General features: G+C 40.4%; 1 protein-coding gene across 1 annotated transcript; it reads right to left on the reverse strand.

Annotated features, from left to right (window-relative positions):
- Positions 1-563: 563 nt before the first annotated feature.
- On the reverse strand, positions 564-12,582 carry LOC107991822 (zinc finger BED domain-containing protein RICESLEEPER 2-like). The gene is made up of 4 exons (XM_051081795.1): positions 11,665-12,582; positions 11,253-11,590; positions 710-924; positions 564-619 (listed from the first exon to the last, which is right to left on the reverse strand). Exons 1-4 carry the CDS (start codon positions 12,580-12,582, stop codon positions 564-566), a joined length of 1,527 nt encoding a protein of 508 aa, XP_050937752.1.
- Between the last annotated feature and the right edge of the window lie 6,194 nt (positions 12,583-18,776).

Below are 18,776 nucleotides of genomic sequence, written 5' to 3' on the forward strand. Positions count from 1 at the left end.
TGGATGCTGGGCAACTATAGTTGTATAATACAACCCTTTGATTATCTTGTTCTTTTGTTTGTAATATTAGAAATATATGGAAGTCTTGTTTCTATAGTTTGTCTCTATAATTTGGTTCATTTGGTTAATGCAAATGTTCTGCTTATTAGGAAGCATGTGGGTGAGATTTATAAGAGAAGTAATGCAATTGAGCAATTCTTGGTAGGCGTTCTTTTGAAATATTTGAGGTGTTGGAATTCTGTAGTTTTATATGGTTTATATTAGGGGTGAGCATCAGGCGGTCGGGGTCGGTTTCTTCTTTCTTCAGACCTCCTTTCATTCTCCATAACCACTCAAAATTCTACATAATCAATACCAAGAATTTATTAAATAATTTAAGATTTCATTAAAGTTACACATTACAACTACAAAAGATATCATGTAAAGATTTGAGTGATACCTTCTTCAAATTTTGAAGCCTCTTCCAATTCATGTTGAATTTGAAGATCTATTGGTTCAAAATTTAGCCAATTTTGAGTACATATGAGAGCCTCCACTGTTTTAGAAGCCAATGAGTAGCGTGATTAGTTAACAACACGTCCTCCAGTACTAAAAGCCGACTCAGACGCTACAGTAGAAACTGGAATAGCCAAAATATCTCTTGCCATACAACCAAGAACCTCAAATCAATCACTGTTCATCTTCCACCACTATAGTATGTCAAAATCACCTTCGGTCCTAACATTGGCTTCCAACAAATAGATATCAATCTTCGAAGACCCTTGTTCAAAAGGTGTAGTAGCATCATCTTCGAATTCCTCAACAATTGTGTCGTAGACAAAATCTTCACCCACATTTTCATTTGAATCAAAATCAATATTAGCATCCAAGGCTGAAACAGTTTGTGTACCAGTTGTACTAGTACTACATCCTTGTCTACTCCCGCTTCAAGTAATACTATACTCATGAAAGAGCCGTTTACAACATTGTTCGACTACATTTCCCGTGGATTCAGCAATCTCGGCACCAAAAAAAAATTTCAAACAAAAAGATACAAATCTTAATAATTTTCGAGGATCCAATACAATAGCAACATACAACAACAAATTATTCTTTTCATTGCTCCCCCAATATTTCTCAAATTTTGTCTTCCTGTTATTAGCCATTCCAACTAACAATGCATTTGAACTACCCGCATTCAAACGTATACAATTCTGAACCATTGTAATCTAATGGAAAACCAAGTTCGAAGTAGTTGTAACAACCCAACTTTCCGGACTAAGCTGAGGTCATTACTCAATACTACGACTCGACCACGCAACACAAAATTTATAATGAACCAGCTACGATTTCTTAAAACGTTAGGAATATAACAACAAAACGGTATCGGGCCCTGTTTCAAATCACAGTTGCAAAAGTTTTTGAATAAAATCTCAAGTCATCAAATCCAAAATTCACAAAGGTTTCAAATAAAATTTGTAAGTTATCAACAGAAAATCACCAAAACAGATATTCTAACAAAATACATCAGCGGAAGCGAAAATAAAATCAGACACATCCATATGGCCTTCACGCATCCTTTCTGCCCCTCGTCGGTCTGCCCCTAGCCGTGCCCTTACCTGAAAAGTTAAGAAGAGAAAGGGTGAGTATAAACATACCCAGTAAGAGACCCACTACTGGGCCCGTTAGGGGACAACAGTTAACTTCCTATTCGGGGGTGCCATACATAAAAGTCTAGTGGTTCCGTAGAACGCACATATCAGTCCAGTGCTCCCGAAGGATGCACATATCAGTCTAGTGCTCCCGGAGGATGCACCTATCAGTCTAGTGCTCCCGAAGGATGCACATATCAGTCTAGTGCTCCCGAAGGATGCACACATCAGTCTAGTGCTCCCGAAGGATGCACCTGTCAGTCTAGTGCTCCCGAAGGATGCACATATCAGTCTAGTGCTCCCGAAGGATGCACATATCAGTCTAGTGCTCCCGAAGGATGCACATGTCAGTCTAGTGCTCCCGAAGGATGCACCTATCCGTAAGGCACACTACCCCATAGATGAAGCTAACCGTCACCCCTCAGTCCATACTAAACCGTCCACAACAGTCACACCCTAACGGCATTTATATTACAGTTTCGCCATAGGCTTTGTCAGTCAGATAGTATAGGTTTAAACAACTACACCCTCAGTTGCTATACGCGTCACCAATTCGCACACCATTAGGGAAAACCCTAGACCCAATCAACTAACCAACCAAAACCGGACTCACTGTCCTTCCCCGTCCAAACTCCATGATCAACATCCAAACCAATGATTACTACATACTGAACCGTAACTTCAAGGTCCATCAATATAGAATTCCAATCTACAATTAGCAGTCACAGTACCTTTACATCAGACAAAATATAATAACAGTGCTTAACAGTCAACACACATACAGTTATTCAGTACAGTCACTAACGTGTAATCCCCTGTGGATTACTACGTTTCCAGCCTCGATCTGAGGTCCAGTAGTAGGAAAACCCTTACCTGATACTCGGTTATGCCCCTCGATCGAATCCACGCTCAACAGATCAACCTAAACAAAAACACGAAGGTTTTAGTTGATGACTCTAGTAGAACTCGTTTTAGAAGGTCCGAAGCACATACGTTGACTTATCCGAGGAAAGGAAAACTACCTCCAAACAAGCCTACCGCGAGACCCGAGAACTCAAGCGTCAACTCTGTACTACCTTCAAGGGAGAAAAGTAGGGCCATATCTTATTCCAATATTCAAAGTCTAATCGGATGTAGCAACATTAGGGAAATCATCGAAAACAATCCTTACCGAAGACTCACCGTGACCCGGAGCGGAGGAAGGAAGGCTTAGGTGGCTTGGTGAAACAAGGAGCTCGGCTCGGCTTGAAGGCGTTCGGCTCGGCTCGGCTCGGCTCCACCTCGGCTCGGCTCGGCTTGGCCTCGGCTCGGTTCGGCTTGGCCTCGGCTCACAGCTCGTCTTGTGGCTCGGCTCAACTCGGCTCGTGGCTCGGCTCAACTCGGCTTGCGGCTCGGCTCAACTCGGCTCGCGGCTCGGCTCAGTGCGGCTCGCGGCTCGGCTCGCGGCTCGGCTCACTCGGCTCGCGGCTCGGCTCGTGGCTCGGCTCACTCGTCTCACTCGGCTCGGCTCACTCGGATTCGTGTGTGGCTCGGACTGGAAGCAGGTCTCGGGTTAAATGCGGGTCCTCGGGTCGGGTTGGATGAAAACGACAGCCACGATGATCGATTTTCCCCCGGCGAGCGATGGCGGCGACGATTCGCGGACGACGCACGAGGAACGCAGCTGGCTGTTTCGTGGAGCGGCGACGAGCGGCGGCAGATCTGCTGTTGTGTGAGGCCGAGAAGGAATCGGAAGTGGATGGGGAGCTGCGGCGGACGAACACGATGAAGCTGACGACGCTGGAGGCGGAAAGGAGACGGAACGTGGCGGGGAAGGTGGAGACGCGGCGCTGAAACGGAATAGAGAGAGGGAGAGATGGCTGCGGCGCGCGAGGAAAGTGAAAACGAAAAAGAAGATGGGGGGGGGCTCGCGCCTTTAGGGTTTCTCTTTTTTTTTTTTTGAAAATATATATATATATAAATAATAATAATAATAATAATAATATATGTAATAAAAATAAATAATAATAATAATAATAATAATAATATTAAATATAATAAAAATAAATAATGATATATATATATATATATATTGAATAAAATTAATATAAATTTATAATAGAATATTAATATTAATTAATTATAATAATATTAAATAAAAATATTAATATTTATTTTAAATAAATAAAAAGAAGATATTAACATTAAAAATTGTAATAATAATTCCCGATAATAATAATCTAATCAATATTATATTATTATTTTATCGTTTTACCAAAACTCAAATTTTCGAACAATTCACTTAAAATGCTAAAATTTTACCTCGAACTTCGGGGCGTTACATTCTTCCCTCCTTAGGGAACTTTCGTGCTCGAAAGTTTTATTCCTCGAACAGCTCGGGATAACGGGATCTCATGTCATCTTCTCGCTCCCATGTAGCCTCTTCCACCCGGTGATTCCGCCATAAGACTTTAACCAAAGGAATTTCTTTATTCCTCAACGTTTTCACCTCTCTAGCCAGCACCTCAACGGGTTGTTCGGTATAGCTCAAGTTTTCATCAATTTCCAGTGGCTCGTAATCCACTACATGGGATGGATCTGGCACGTACTTCCTCAACATGGAGACATGGAACACATCATGAACTGTCGAGAGTGATGGTGGCAACGCCAGGCGATAAGCTACAGGGCCAATCCGCTCCAGAATCACAAACGGCCCAACAAAACGGGGACTCAGCTTTCCTCTCCTTTCAAAACGCACGACACCTCTCATAGGTGCTACCTTTAAGAACACCTTGTCCCCTACCTCAAACTCAAGATCCTTCCGCCTCACATCTGCATAACTCTTCTGCCTACTCTGAGCGGTATGCATGCGTGATCTAATCTTCTGTATCGCTTCGTTAGTAGACTGAACTAACTCAGGACCCATCAATCTCTGCTCACCCACCTCACCCCAACAAACCGGGGATCTACAACATTTGCCGTACAAGGCCTCAAATGGTGCCATGCCGATAGTAGCCTGATAACTGTTATTATAAGCAAATTCCATCAAATGTAAGTGGGAGTCCCAGCTACCTGGAAATTCCAATGCACACGCTCGCAACATATCCTCTAAAACCTGGTTCAGACGCTCAGTCTGACCGTCAGTTTGTGGATGGAAAGCCGTACTAAAGTCCAACCTCGTGCCCATAGCAGTCTGCAAACCCTTCCAGAATTTGGAAGTGAAACGGGCATCTCTATCAGAAACAATCGACACTGGCACCCCATGCAACCTCATTATCTCGGACATGTACAACTGTGCCCACTTACTAGCAGTATAGGTGGATTTACCCGGAACGAAGTGTGCTGACTTGGTAAGTCTGTCCACCACAACCCAAATCACTGTAAAACCCCTCAGAGTCCTCGGCAGTCCTGTAATGAAATCCATGGACACGTTTTCCCACTTCCATTCCGGTATACTCAAGGGTTGTAATAAACCCGCTGGTTTCTGCCTTGGTGCCTTAACCTGCTGACACACCAAGCATCTACTAACAAATTTTGCTACTTCCCTCTTCATGTTACGCCACCAATAAACCCACTTCAGATCCTGATACATCTTCGTACTACCCGGGTGCATGGAAAATGGGGAACTGTGAGCCTCAGATAATAATTCTGTCTTAATCACACTGTCTGACGGCACACAGAGGCGTCTCTCAAACACCAGTCCACCATCAGAGGATATGGAGAACCCCTCCGCTTGCCCTGCCTCTGCTAGGCCACGTTTTTCGACCAAATAAGGATCGTTACTCTGAGCATCAATGATCCTTTGCCTCAAAGTCGGCTGTACTGTCAACTGGGCTAACTGCATAGTAACTGCCCCCACCGACACTGCAATCTCAGCCCGCTCGAGATCCCGATGCAATGGGGCCTGTCGGGTAATAAGTGCTGCTGAATGTGATACCTTCCTACTAAGAGCATCAGCTACCACATTTGCCTTGCCTGGATGATACAGTATCTCACAATCGTAATCCTTCACTAACTCAAGCCACCTTCGCTGTCTCATATTCAATTCTTTCTGAGTAAAGAAGTATTTCAAGCTCTTATGATCCGTGAATATCTGTATCTTTTCACCATATAAATAATGCCTCCATATTTTCAAAGCAAAAACCACCGTTGCCAACTCCAAATCATGTGTAGGGTAGTTCTGCTCATCACTCTTCAACTGACGAGACGCATAAGCGACCACCTTACCCTGTTGCATCAAAACACAACCCAAACCCTTCTTGGAAGCATCACTATATATCACAAAACTGCCAGAACCATCAGGTACAGTAAGAACCGGTGCGGTAACTAGCTTCTGTTTAAAGTTCTGGAAACTGTCCTCACATGCCTTGCTCCAAACAAAAGGAGCTCCCTTCCTGGTCAACTGAGTAAAAGGAGTAGCTATACGAGAAAAATTCTCCACAAACCGTCGATAATAACCTGCCAAACCCAGAAAGCTACGAACCTCACTGAATGTGGAGGGTCGGGTCCAACTGGTGACTGCCTCTATCTTAGCTGGATCCACAGAGACTCCAGCCTTAGAAACCACGTGGCCCAGAAAAGACACCTGCTTCAGCCAAAACTCGCATTTCGAGAACTTTGCATACAACTTATTATCCCGAAGTGTTTGCAGAACTATACGTAAATGCTCCTCATGTTCAGCCTCCGTCTTGGAGTATATCAAGATATCGTCGATAAACACGATCACAAAAGTATCTAGGAACTCCCTAAACACTCTGTTCATCAAGTCCATGAACACTGCCGGAGCATTCGTCAAACCAAAAGACATCACATAAACTCGTAGTGCCCATATCTGGAACGAAACGTTGTTTTCGATACATCCCCATCCTTAATCCTCAGCTGATGGTATCCCGACCGAAGATCAATTTTAGAGAATACTGTGGCTCCCTGTAACTGGTCAAATAGATCGTCGATCCTGGGCAAGGGATATCTGTTCTTTATGGTTACTTTGTTCAACTCCCTATAGTCAATGCATAGACGCATCGATCCATCCTTCTTCTTAACAAATAAAACTGGCGCACCCCAAGGTGACACGCTCGGTCGAATGAATCCCTTATCAAGCAATTCTTGCAACTGCACCTTCAGTTCTTTCAGCTCTGCGGGGGCCATTCTGTAAGGGGCCCTGGATATAGGAACCGTGCCCGGCTCCAACTCTATGGCAAACTCAACCTCCCTGTGCGGAGGTAACCCTGGAAGTTCCTCAGGAAAGACATCCGGATAGTCCCTCACTACCGGTTCTGATGACAGGGATACATCGGCCTCTCTAGTATCCACCACGCTCGCTAAGATACCCCAAGTACCCTGACTGAGCAGTTTACTGGCCCTGATGGCTGAGATTACCTGAGGCAACGACCTTGACCCTTCTCCCTTAAATTTAAAACTGGCCCTCGAGGGAGGGTTAAACGTTACCTCCTTACGGGAACAATCTATACTGGCGTGGTTAGCGGCTAACCAATCCATACCCAGGATTACATCAAAGTCGAGCATATCCAGAACTAACAGCGTTACCTCAATCACATGGCCTGCTATCTCAATCTAGCATGTTTTCACCTTTTCCTTCGACAACATACACTCCCCGGAAGGAGTAGATACTGATAGAACATGGTGTAAGGGCTCTACCTCTAAGCGGGCATGCATTATAAATGCGGAAGAGATAAAAGAATGTGACGATCCCGAATCGAACAAAACTAAGGCGTAATGCCCCAATACTTGAAGCGTACCTGTCACCACCGTACCTGCCTTCTCAGCCTCAGTCTTTTTGGTAGCAAAGACTCTGCCCTGGTGTGGAGCACCTGCTCCCTGATTCTGTGCGTTCCCCGTAAGTCTCAACGGGCATCTGTCAGCTGTATGACCCTCTTGCCTACACTTAAAGCAAGTCCGGGTTCCGAATAAACAACGGCCTAGATGGTACTTTCCATAAGTGGTACACAACGGCTTCCCTCTGGCAGCTTCCCCTGCCTCAAAAGGTTTCTGCTGGAAGCGGCGAAACTCACCACCTGCTCTGAAGTTCCGCTGTGGCACTGGAACAGGCTGCTGCTCAGCCTTCCTCTTCTGTCCCGATGTTGAACCTCTACCAGTGGTCTTAGATGAGTTAGCCCTCTCCTGCAAACTGAGATCCACTGCCAGGCGCAGTGCATCGGCATGAGTAGCGGGTCGGAAAGCTCAGACCAAACCCTGAACGTCCAGTCGGAGGCCTCTAACAAACTTATCAACTCTGGCCGCCTCGGTCGCTATCATCTCGGGAGCAAAGCGGGATAACATGTCAAACTCCGCATCATACTGCTCCACTGTCATGTCACCCTGCTCTAAGTTCAGAAACTCCTGCCGCTTGGCGTCTCTCAAACTAGCAGAGAAGAATTTCGCATAGAAACTCTCCTTAAACTGTTGCCACGTGATCAGACTCACATCACCACCCAGCATTCTCTCTGTAGTCTCCCACCATGCAGTACCTCTGTCAGTCAACATAAAAACAGCACACTAAACTTTCTGATCCTCAGGGCATTTCATGTAACGGAATATAGTCTCCAAGGACGATAACCATAGTTGGGCCCTGGTGGGGTCCTCCAAAGACCCATCAAATGTCGTGGGATTATACTTCCTGAAATCCCTCAGGTGCTTAGCCTCTGCAGACAACTGATCCGGCACAAACTGGGGCGCAACTGGTACTGCAGCCGGAGCTGGAGCAGGAGCTGGTGCTGGAGCTGGCGGGGCAGGCTGCTGCTGCTCCCGCATCTGCATAATCAAATCTCTAAACCTCTGCTCCATGGCAGCTAGATCCGCATGAGTAACTGGTGCAGTCGGGTCAGTGGCTTTGGCTTCGGGCTGCACCTCAGGCTGAACGCGTCCTGCTCCTCTTCCTCGGCCTCCTCGGCCACCCCTACGTGCACCTCTCCTTGGCGGCATTTCCCTAACAATCACCAGTGATCCCTTTAGTCATAAATGGTAATTAACTTTGCAGTTTAACTCAGGTAAGGTAATGCATATAGAGTTATACATATACTTTCATGAGAGCGTACCTGACGAGTGGCAAGGATCGTTTTAGCCATAAGGACACAAAACACAGACTCACATTATAAGTCAGTCTACAGAACCTAAAACTTAGGCTCTGATACCAACTGTAACAACCCAACTTTCCGGACTAAGCTGAGGTCATTACTCAATACTACGACTCGACCACGCAACACAAAATTTATAATGAACCATCTACGATTTCTTAAAACGTTAGGAATATAACAACAAAACGGTATCGGGCCCTGTTTCAAATCACAGTTGCAAAAGTTTTTGAATAAAATCTCAAGTCATCAAATCCAAAATTCACAAAGGTTTCAAATAAAATTTGTAAGTTATCAACAAAAAATCACCAAAACAGATATTCTAACAAAATACATCAGCGGAAGCGAAAATAAAATCAGACACATCCATATGGCCTTCACGCATCCTTTCTGCCCCTCGTCGGTCTGCCCCTAGCCGTGCCCTTACCTGAAAAGTTAAGAAGAGAAAGGGTGAGTATAAACATACCCAGTAAGAGACCCACTACTGGGCCCGTTAGGGGACAACAGTTAACTTCCTATTCGGGGGTGCCCTACATAACAGTCTAGTGGTTCCGTAGAACGCACATATCAGTCCAGTGCTCCCGAAGGATGCACATATCAGTCTAGTGCTCCCGGAGGATGCACCTATCAGTCTAGTGCTCCCGAAGGATGCACATATCAGTCTAGTGCTCCCGAAGGATGCACATGTCAGTCTAGTGCTCCCGAAGGATGCACCTATCCGTAAGGCACACTACCCCATAGATGAAGCTAACCGTCACCCCTCAGTCCATACTAAACCGTCCACAACAGTCACACCCCAACGGCATTCATATTACAGTTTCGCCATAGGCTTTGTCAGTCAGATAGTATAGGTTTAAACAACTACACCCTCAGTTGCTATACGCGTCACCAATTCGCACACCATTAGGGAAAACCCTAGACCCAATCAACTAACCAACCAAAACCGGACTCACTGTCCTTCCCCGTCCAAACTCCATGATCAACATCCAGACCAATGATTACTACATAGTGAACCGTAACTTCAAGGTCCATCGATATAGAATCCCAATCTACAATTAGCAGTCACAGTACCTTTACATCAGACAAAATATAATAACAGTGCTTAACAGTCAACACACATACAGTTATTCAGTACAGTCACTAACGTGTAATCCCCTGTGGATTACTACGTTTCCAGCCTCGATCTGAGGTCTAGTAGTAGGAAAACCCTTACCTGATACTCGGTTATGCCCCTCGATCGAATCCACGCTCAACAGATCAACCTAAACAAAAACACGAAGGTTTTAGTTGATGGCTCTAGTAGAAGTCGTTTTAGAAGGTCCGAAGCACATCCGTTGACTTACCCGAGGAAAGGAAAACTACCTCCAAACAAGCCTACCGCGAGACCCGAGAACTCAAGCGTCAACTCTGTACTACCTTCAAGGGAGAAAAGTAGGGCCATATCTTATTCCAATATTCAAACTCTAATCGGATGTAGCAACATTAGGGAATTCATCGAAAACAATCCTTACCGAAGACTCACCGTGACCCGGAGCGGAGGAAGGAAGGCTTAGGTGGCTTGGTGAAACAAGGAGCTCGGCTCGGCTTGAAGGCGTTCGGCTCGGCTCGGCTCGGCTCCACCTCGGCTCGGTTCGGCTTGGCCTCGGCTCACAGCTCGGCTTGTGGCTCGGCTCAACTCGGCTCGCGGCTCGGCTCAACTCGGCTCGTGGCTCGGCTCGTGGCTCGGCTCACTCGGCTTGGCTCACTCGGCTCACTCGGCTCGGCTCACTCGGATTCGTGTGTGGCTCGGACTGGAAGCGGGTCTCGGGTTAAATGCGGGTCCTCGGGTCGGGTTGGATGAAAACGGCAGCCACGATGATCGATTTTCCCCCGGCGAGCGATGGCGGCGGCGATTTGCGGACGACGCACGAGGAACGCAGCTGGCTGTTTCGTGGAGCGGCGACGAGCGGCGGCAGATCTGCTGTTGTGTGAGGCCGAGAAGGAATCGGAAATGGATGGGGAGCCGCGGCGGACGAACACGATGAAGCTGACGACGCTGAAGGCAGAAAGGAGACGGAACGTGGCGGGGAAGGTGGAGACGCGACGCTGAAACGGAATAGAGAGAGGGAGAGATGGCTGCGGCGCGCGAGGAAGGTGAAAACGAAAAAGAAGATGGGGGGGGGGGCTCGCGCCTTTAGGGTTTCTCTTTTTTTTTTTTGAAAATATATATATATATATATGAATAAATAATAATAATAATAATAATATATGTAATAAAAATAAATAATAATAATAATAATAATATTAAATATAATAAAAATAAATAATGATATATATATATATTGAATAAAATTAATATAAATTTATAATAGAATATTAATATTAATTAATTATAATAATATTAAATAAAAATATTAATATTTATTTTAAATAAATAAAAAGAAAATATTAACATTAAAAATTGTAATAATAATTCCCGATAATAATAATCTAATCAATATTATATTATTATTTTATCGTTTTACCAAAACTCAAATTTCCGAACAATTCACTTAAAATGCTAAAATTTTACCTCGAACTTCGGGGCGTTACAGTAGTATACAAAGATCCCGAAATCTTCAATGTCACATCATAAAATACTTTTAAAAATCGTATTAGCATCCTAGCATTTGTCCAATCTTCCTTATTCGGTGACATATCATGTCTATAAGAGGCACTTTCATCTTCTAATCTATCAAAAGCTTTTTCAAACTTAACGGCAGCTTCAATCATCATATATGTGGAGTTCCATCTTGTGGGAACATCAAGACACACATAACTCTTACAAACTATTTTTTCAAGTTCAATACACTTTTTAAATTTCAAAAAACGAGCAGGAGAAGCCTTATAAATCGCACGGCATATCGGATCCTATTAATACAATCATTATGTTCCTTAAAAGCATCAGTTACTATAAAATTCAATATATGGGTACAACAACGAACATGCAGAAATTCCCTACCAAACAATAATCCTTTTTCGAATCTCTTTAAAAGATAAGCAACAACAGTGCCACTCGAACTTGCATTATCAACCGTCAAAGTCATTATCCTCTCAATGCCCCAATCCTTAAAATTCTTTTCAATGGTTTTACCGATAGTATCACCTTTATGATTCTCAATTGGACAAAAATGAAGTATTTTTTTATGTAATTTCCAATCAGAATCAATGAAATGGGCAGTTAGAACCATGTAACTAATATTTTGTCTCGATGTCCAATAATCAGTGGTGAGAGAAACTCTATACTTATTTTTTACAAACATGTCTCTCAAACGATTCTTCTCATTAACATACAGCTTAAGCACATCTCTAGCCACAGTAAATCCAGATGGAACAAAAAATCTAGTATGATTTCCACATGTTAATTTATCCACAAACTTCTTAAACCCCTTACCGTCCACAAACTTAAAGGGCAATTCATCAACTATTATCATCTCAACCAAAGCTTCCCGACAACCCTCTAAACTAAATGACTCACATACAAGTTGTGAAGAATTATCCCCAACTTTATCTTTAGGTTTAAAAGCTAATGTCATTTGGGTTTGGTCTCTCTTTTTTTGGTAAGGGTACTTTTTGCAATTTTCTAAATGATGCTTCATAGTTCCAGTACCATTACGTTTAGAATGAAATGCATAAACAACTCCACAATATTTACATTTAGCACGAGGGTCATTAGGATCACCTTTAAGTCTCTCAAAGTGGTCCCAAACCATTGATTGTTTAACATTCTTCCTTATTTTCGAGGGATTTGGAACATCTTCTCTCCCATATGAATCAACATCAATTGTTTTACGCTTGGCATCCGTATCTTCGTCCCTTACGATTTTTGAAGTTTCACAGCTCCAATCACACTCTAACTCCATATCCGTTGAATCCATTTGATTTAACTATAATGAGAGAAAAAATAATGAAAACTTTAAATTTAAAAAATAAAAAGAAAACAGACAGCATGATATCAAATCCATTTCATAATGTTTTTGTTTGAAAATATGATAAATGTTACTAACTATGTTACTTCTAAAGTTACAACCTTCTACATAACAATTATTTGAGAATATTAAAAAGAGAATGAAGGTGTTTGTTATGCCCAATTGTTATGCAAACTTTTGAAGGTGTTTATCAGTTCATAAGTTCATATTTTATTGTTATGCCCAATTTTAGACTTGAGATGCTAGAAGAATCATACAGACATATGGAACACATATTTTGAAGGTTCATATAGACATAAGGAACACATATTTTGCAGCACAATTTTCTCTTGTAAGTTCCAAAAATATTCACACAAGTTTTGCAGTCAAGTTCTATAAAGTTGATAATGTTTATAGAATTTTGCAGTCAAGTTCTATAATTTTGCAGCACAATTTTGCAATATTTTAAAAATATTTTGCAACACAATTTACACATATTTTGCAGCACAATTTTGCACAATTTTAAAAATATTCACACATTACTGACGGCAGCGAAGAGGGCAACTTGCGATTGGAGATGATGAACGTCCAATGGCAGATGATAAAATGCCGATGGCAACTTGCGATTGGAGATGACTGTGAGGGAGATGACGAATGGCGAGATGATTATGAGGGATGACTGACGACGGAATGACGAACGACAACTGTAACTTGGAACGGCCGGCAGCAGAATGACGAACGATGGGATACTGTGAAGGAGATGATGAACTTACCGGCGACGAAAGCGTGAGGGAGATGGCGATGGCAATTTGGCGAGTGTGGGGGAGGGAGGCGACGGCTGGCGAGGGAGAGAAAAAATAACCTAATTTTATAAAATAATATATATATATATATATATATAATTGTTTTTTAAAAAGGGTCGGTTCGGTCGGTTTGGTAAACCGACCGACCCTAAGCTTTAATTCGGCCGAAAAACAATTCACTAATTTTAATAAACCAAACCCGATCGACCTGCATTGCTTTTTCGCCCGACTGACATCGGTTCGTTCAGTTTCGGTCGTTCGTTTCGGTTTTTTGGCCTACCATGCTCACCCCTAGTATATATGGTAGATGAAGGAAAAGTTGGCTTATGTTGGCACTTTAACAACCTAAAATCCTAGGAAATGACTTTAGATTTTGAATGACAATGAGCTGATGACTTTTTTACTTCTCCCCTTCATCCTTTTTCACATTCTGCACTAGTTTTAGAGTTCTATTTGGTTTGTTTTGATTAATTAGACTGTTACTTGGAGGATATACTGAACTTGAGTGAATTTTGTATAGATATACATGACTGGTTTCTGAAAATAGTTTTGAATATACCATGTCTTCATAGGCTTTTTTTTACCATGTCTCCATGGCCGTTACTGTTTGCATTTTTTTTTTTACTTTTTCTTGTTTGATTCTTTTTTTGGAATCAGTAGCAATATAGCTAAAATGGAATACAAGCTAATATATTTACCACTTAAACTCCATGTTTTCGAATAAAGAAGGAGGGTTCAAATGAAGTTGATCTTGATCGAGCTAAAATGTGGAAGAAAGCTTGAGTTAACAAACAAGGACAGTATGACAACGACGACGTTCAACAAGTCGTCCATAAAATAGTAAGTCATTACTTGTAAATCACACATTTCAATTATCCATTACATAAGCATTTCTATAACTTACATTAAATTTGCTATCTTTTTAGGATAAGATATCAATGAATACAGATTCATCGTCTGTGAATAGACACTATTCGAATGATGTGTTAACCCAAGCATTGGGTACAAAAGAGCACAATGGTCATGTGTGTGGGGTGGATACGTTACTCCGACAACGTACTTTCATTCAGTTAAGAAAACATCAAAAGATGAAGAACTCCGAAGGCGAGTTAGTGAATTAGAGACACAAATTCGCTCAAACTTGTATACACCACTGTTTGCACACGAGAGTTGTTCAAGGCCAATAATGTTAGAGGGGGTTGAAGATAAAGGTAAGAGAATAGAAGTGGAATTGATGGACAAACCAAAAGAGAGTGAAAAGAAAGAGAAGAATGTGGTGCAGATGAATGAACCAGAGTTTGACGTCTTCAAGGTATGTAATCCACTATTAAACTAGAATGTCTAATATTGTATGTCTTACTGAATGTGGATATTCTTGAATTAGGAGAGAGTCTTAATAAAAATGCCTACGGAAAGAGAAGTTGTATATGAGTCGACATCAACTTTGCCATTAGCGTTGTAGTCGATTCTCAGATATGCTGAGAAGGTAATGAAGAAAGATTCTAGCATCACTTTTCTACTACCCGCCGACATTTTTGGTATTAGTCGAAAGAGTTCTTTACTTCGAGAGGATATCATTGATCTTTGTAACATGAACGAAGTCAAAACGTTTACATTGGTGGCCTATATGTTGTAATTCAATTTTATTTCTTTGCATCTAAATTTATATATCTCGTTTACAAGTTTATATATTTTGTAGGTACTTGTATTCATCTGTTCTTGGTTCGAAAGAAAATGTGCAGTATGTGTTTGTAGATCCGTACCTCATCTCTTTTGGAAACACACAAGAATCTCGAATTCGAAACTTGTGTAGTATTTTGATGGTGTCAAAAGCAAACCAAGTAGTTCTTGCTCCTTTTAATCCCGGGTAAGTTCAATTAGGGTATCGGTTGCATTGACAATAAAATAGTACTTACACTTTTGTATAATTAGGGGTCTTCGGGCACTGCTTACCATAAATGCGTATGAGGATACAGTGTTTTACCTTGACTCGCTAAGGACGACATCCAAAGCAACTACAAGATATGTAACTGACACGTAAGTTAATCTTCTATATCATGCAGTGTTGTTAATTTTAATGCATGTACAATATTCTAAAATATGTGCAATCTTATCTTGGAAAAACAGAGCAATAGTGATATTTCACTCACAAAAGAACATTAATAAAAGCAGGAAACAAACTTTATGGCGAACAGTAAAGGCAAGTATAAATATTTAAATTCATTGTATTTTTTAGATTACTAGCAATTAGGATTAGTCCATCATTCTAATTTGTTAATTTTATAGTGTCCACTACAAGTCGAGAGCACTGCGTATGGATACTATATCATGAAGTATATGAGAGAAATTGTAAATAGGGAAAGCATTGTCATCTCGGATTCGGTATATTATATATCAAATTATTTCTTTTATGGGTATAATAATTTTCATGAATACTAATTCATTTATTTTGCATGTTTACAGATTGATACACGAAAATCATACTTACAGGCCGAGTTAGATGAGGTGCGGGTTGAGTTGGTTGAGTTTTTAGGTTCGTACATATGATCTAGGACTTATCTGTCATTCTGAAGCAAGAAAGTTTATTTTTTGTGGCGGATTTTTGAAATGTTCATATGGAGGGGGGAGATGGGTTGATTGATATACTTTTGAGACTTTGTTGTGGTTTAGGGTTTAGGTGAATTGTTCATATGTAGGGGGTTGCCATTATGAAACTTTATGTATTGGGGATGATATACTTTTGGACTAAGTTAGTTAATTAGATAATGTTTAGTTGAATTCTTGGAAATCTACTGAAATTGTTTATATATTGGTTTTCTAAATAATATATGAATATGATGCAAAGTTTTGGATATGATATGAATAGATGATGTTGAGTTGCCATTTGATGAATATTTGTCGTTTATATGTAGTTGAATTCTTGGACCAATTGAAGCATAATACAGGAACAATAATATAAATAAATTACAATTTAAAAAATAAAAAATTGCTTGACGGTTCTGAAATGTCATGAACAATAACTTTCTTAATTGTTTAAAAATGTCATAAACAACGACATTCTTGATGGTTCCTAAATGTTATGAAAAAGTATACTCTTGACGATTCCTAAATGTCATGAAAAAGGATACTCTTGACGGTTACAAAATGTCATAAACAATCACTTTCTTGACGGTTAATAAATGTCATGAAAAATGCACTCTTGACGGTTTTAAAATGTCAAAAATATTTGTATTCTTAACGATTTCTGTCATTCATACTCATATTCTTGACGGTTCTAAACTGTCATTAACACTTATACTCTTGACGGTCCTAAACTGTCATTAACACTTATACTCTTGACGATTCTAAACTGTCATGAAAAATTGAATATTTGACGGTCATAATCTGTCAACGTTCACCATTCTTGACGTTTTTAACAACTGTCAAGAACTTTGTATTTCTTGACACTGGATTCAATGACGATTTTAAAACCATCAAGAATAATCATTCTTGACAGTTTAAAATCATCAAGAGAGACGGTTTTTGTAGTAGTGTAAGCGGTGTAGACGCAGTTCCCCCATGCCTTCGAACCTTCAATGACACGAAATTAAGTTTAAATATACATCACCAATAAGAAATTAAAAAACGTAAAAGTTGAAAATTTAAATTTAAATTCCAAAAACATTTACTTATTCATGCAACAAATTTAATGATAAACATACATACAATATACAATCTATTATACATACAATGTACAATATACATACAACCTAATCTAAAATATACAATATATTAATATATACTTTTTTAGAAACGAAAAAAAAAACAAATACAATATTTTTACCAGTAAAGATGCCAAACTGAGTGGATGACGATAGGAGGATGGTGGACAGCGGACGACGACAGTGGCAGGCAAGGACTCAATGAACGACGGCAACGATCGACGATGAACGGCAAGCGGACGACTCAAACTCGATCTCTCTTTCGTCTTTCTCTTTTCTCTTTTCTTTTGTCTGTGTTCAGAACACAAAATTATAATAACAAGGGTTCTCCCAACGCATCCCAAAAACATAGTGAGAACCCTCCCAATCGCGAGGCCATAAGTGACTATGTCATTTTTTCTTCATCTAAGGCCGACGCAGTCACTTATGGCATTGTAAAAATGTTTTCAATATTATTATTTAAATAAAATACTTCCACGACGTCTTCATGCACAGTGTTGTAGAAGGCTTATGCTCTCTCAACGTCATCACATTGATGTCAACATAGCAAACCAATGCCGATACCACCTTTATTGCATCGTGAAAAGCATCTTCTTACAATGTCCTTTATCTCGATGCCTATTTCAGCGTCGGGATATCTCTGATTTCTTGTAGTGACGATTAGGGGTGGTCATATGATCTCACTCGCCCAGGTGTGCTCTATTGGACACACAACATTATTATTATATTCCCAACCGACAGTTAACATAGCACCTAGCAGAACCAGTACTAATGGGTCCCTACTAGGTACATTTTTATATAATCACCCTTTTCTATGCTTAATATTTCAGGCAAAAGGTAGAGTGTCTGAAAAGCTAGCGAGCAACAGAAAGAGCCTGCGACATGCCATATAGGGACCTCATTCTGCTTTCGCGTCTATTTATTAGTTTTTCAGTATTTTTAATTTTAGACATTTTATTTAAACTTTTCTCTTATTTATTTTTGTTTTCTTTAAAATTGTTAGAATCCGTAGGTCATGTTTTCACATTAAGTTTTACGAATTTTGTCAATTTTATGTCTTTCGAACATATATTCGATATTAATTTTATAAGGATTTTAGTTTTCCTCTTTTCAAGAAAATGTCTTTTGTTATATGTATTTTGCGTAATGACCTTAGCTTAATTTAAGAGTTTGGATCGTTACACTTTTTAGCCCATAGAAAATGTAAAAAAAACTCATTGAAGGTTTGAAATACTTTCACTTTTTGAAGTCAATCATTGATAAACCTAATAACAACCTATCATTAATAGAGTCGTTTTATAGAAATCTATCACTGACACCATACTATTATCATCAATATTTTTGTATCACAAATAGGATTTTATCAAATATATATATATATATATATATATACACATATCAATGTACAGGTGATAGCAAACGACTATTGTCGATATACCTCTATCACCAATATTTTTGTATCACATATCTATTAATGATAGTTATCAACGATATACTTTTACAGGTTATAAAAAAATTTTATCAACCATAGAAGTATATCATTGAAAATATATCATTGTGGTTCATGATTATTTTTATTTTCAATAAACGATTAAAAATTGATTAATAATGGTTCCAACTTGTAAGTGATACACTTTTATCATCT

The sequence above is a fragment of the Cucumis melo genome, chromosome 1, assembly GCF_025177605.1.
Source record: "Cucumis melo cultivar AY chromosome 1, USDA_Cmelo_AY_1.0, whole genome shotgun sequence".
NCBI lineage: Eukaryota > Viridiplantae > Streptophyta > Magnoliopsida > Cucurbitales > Cucurbitaceae > Cucumis > Cucumis melo.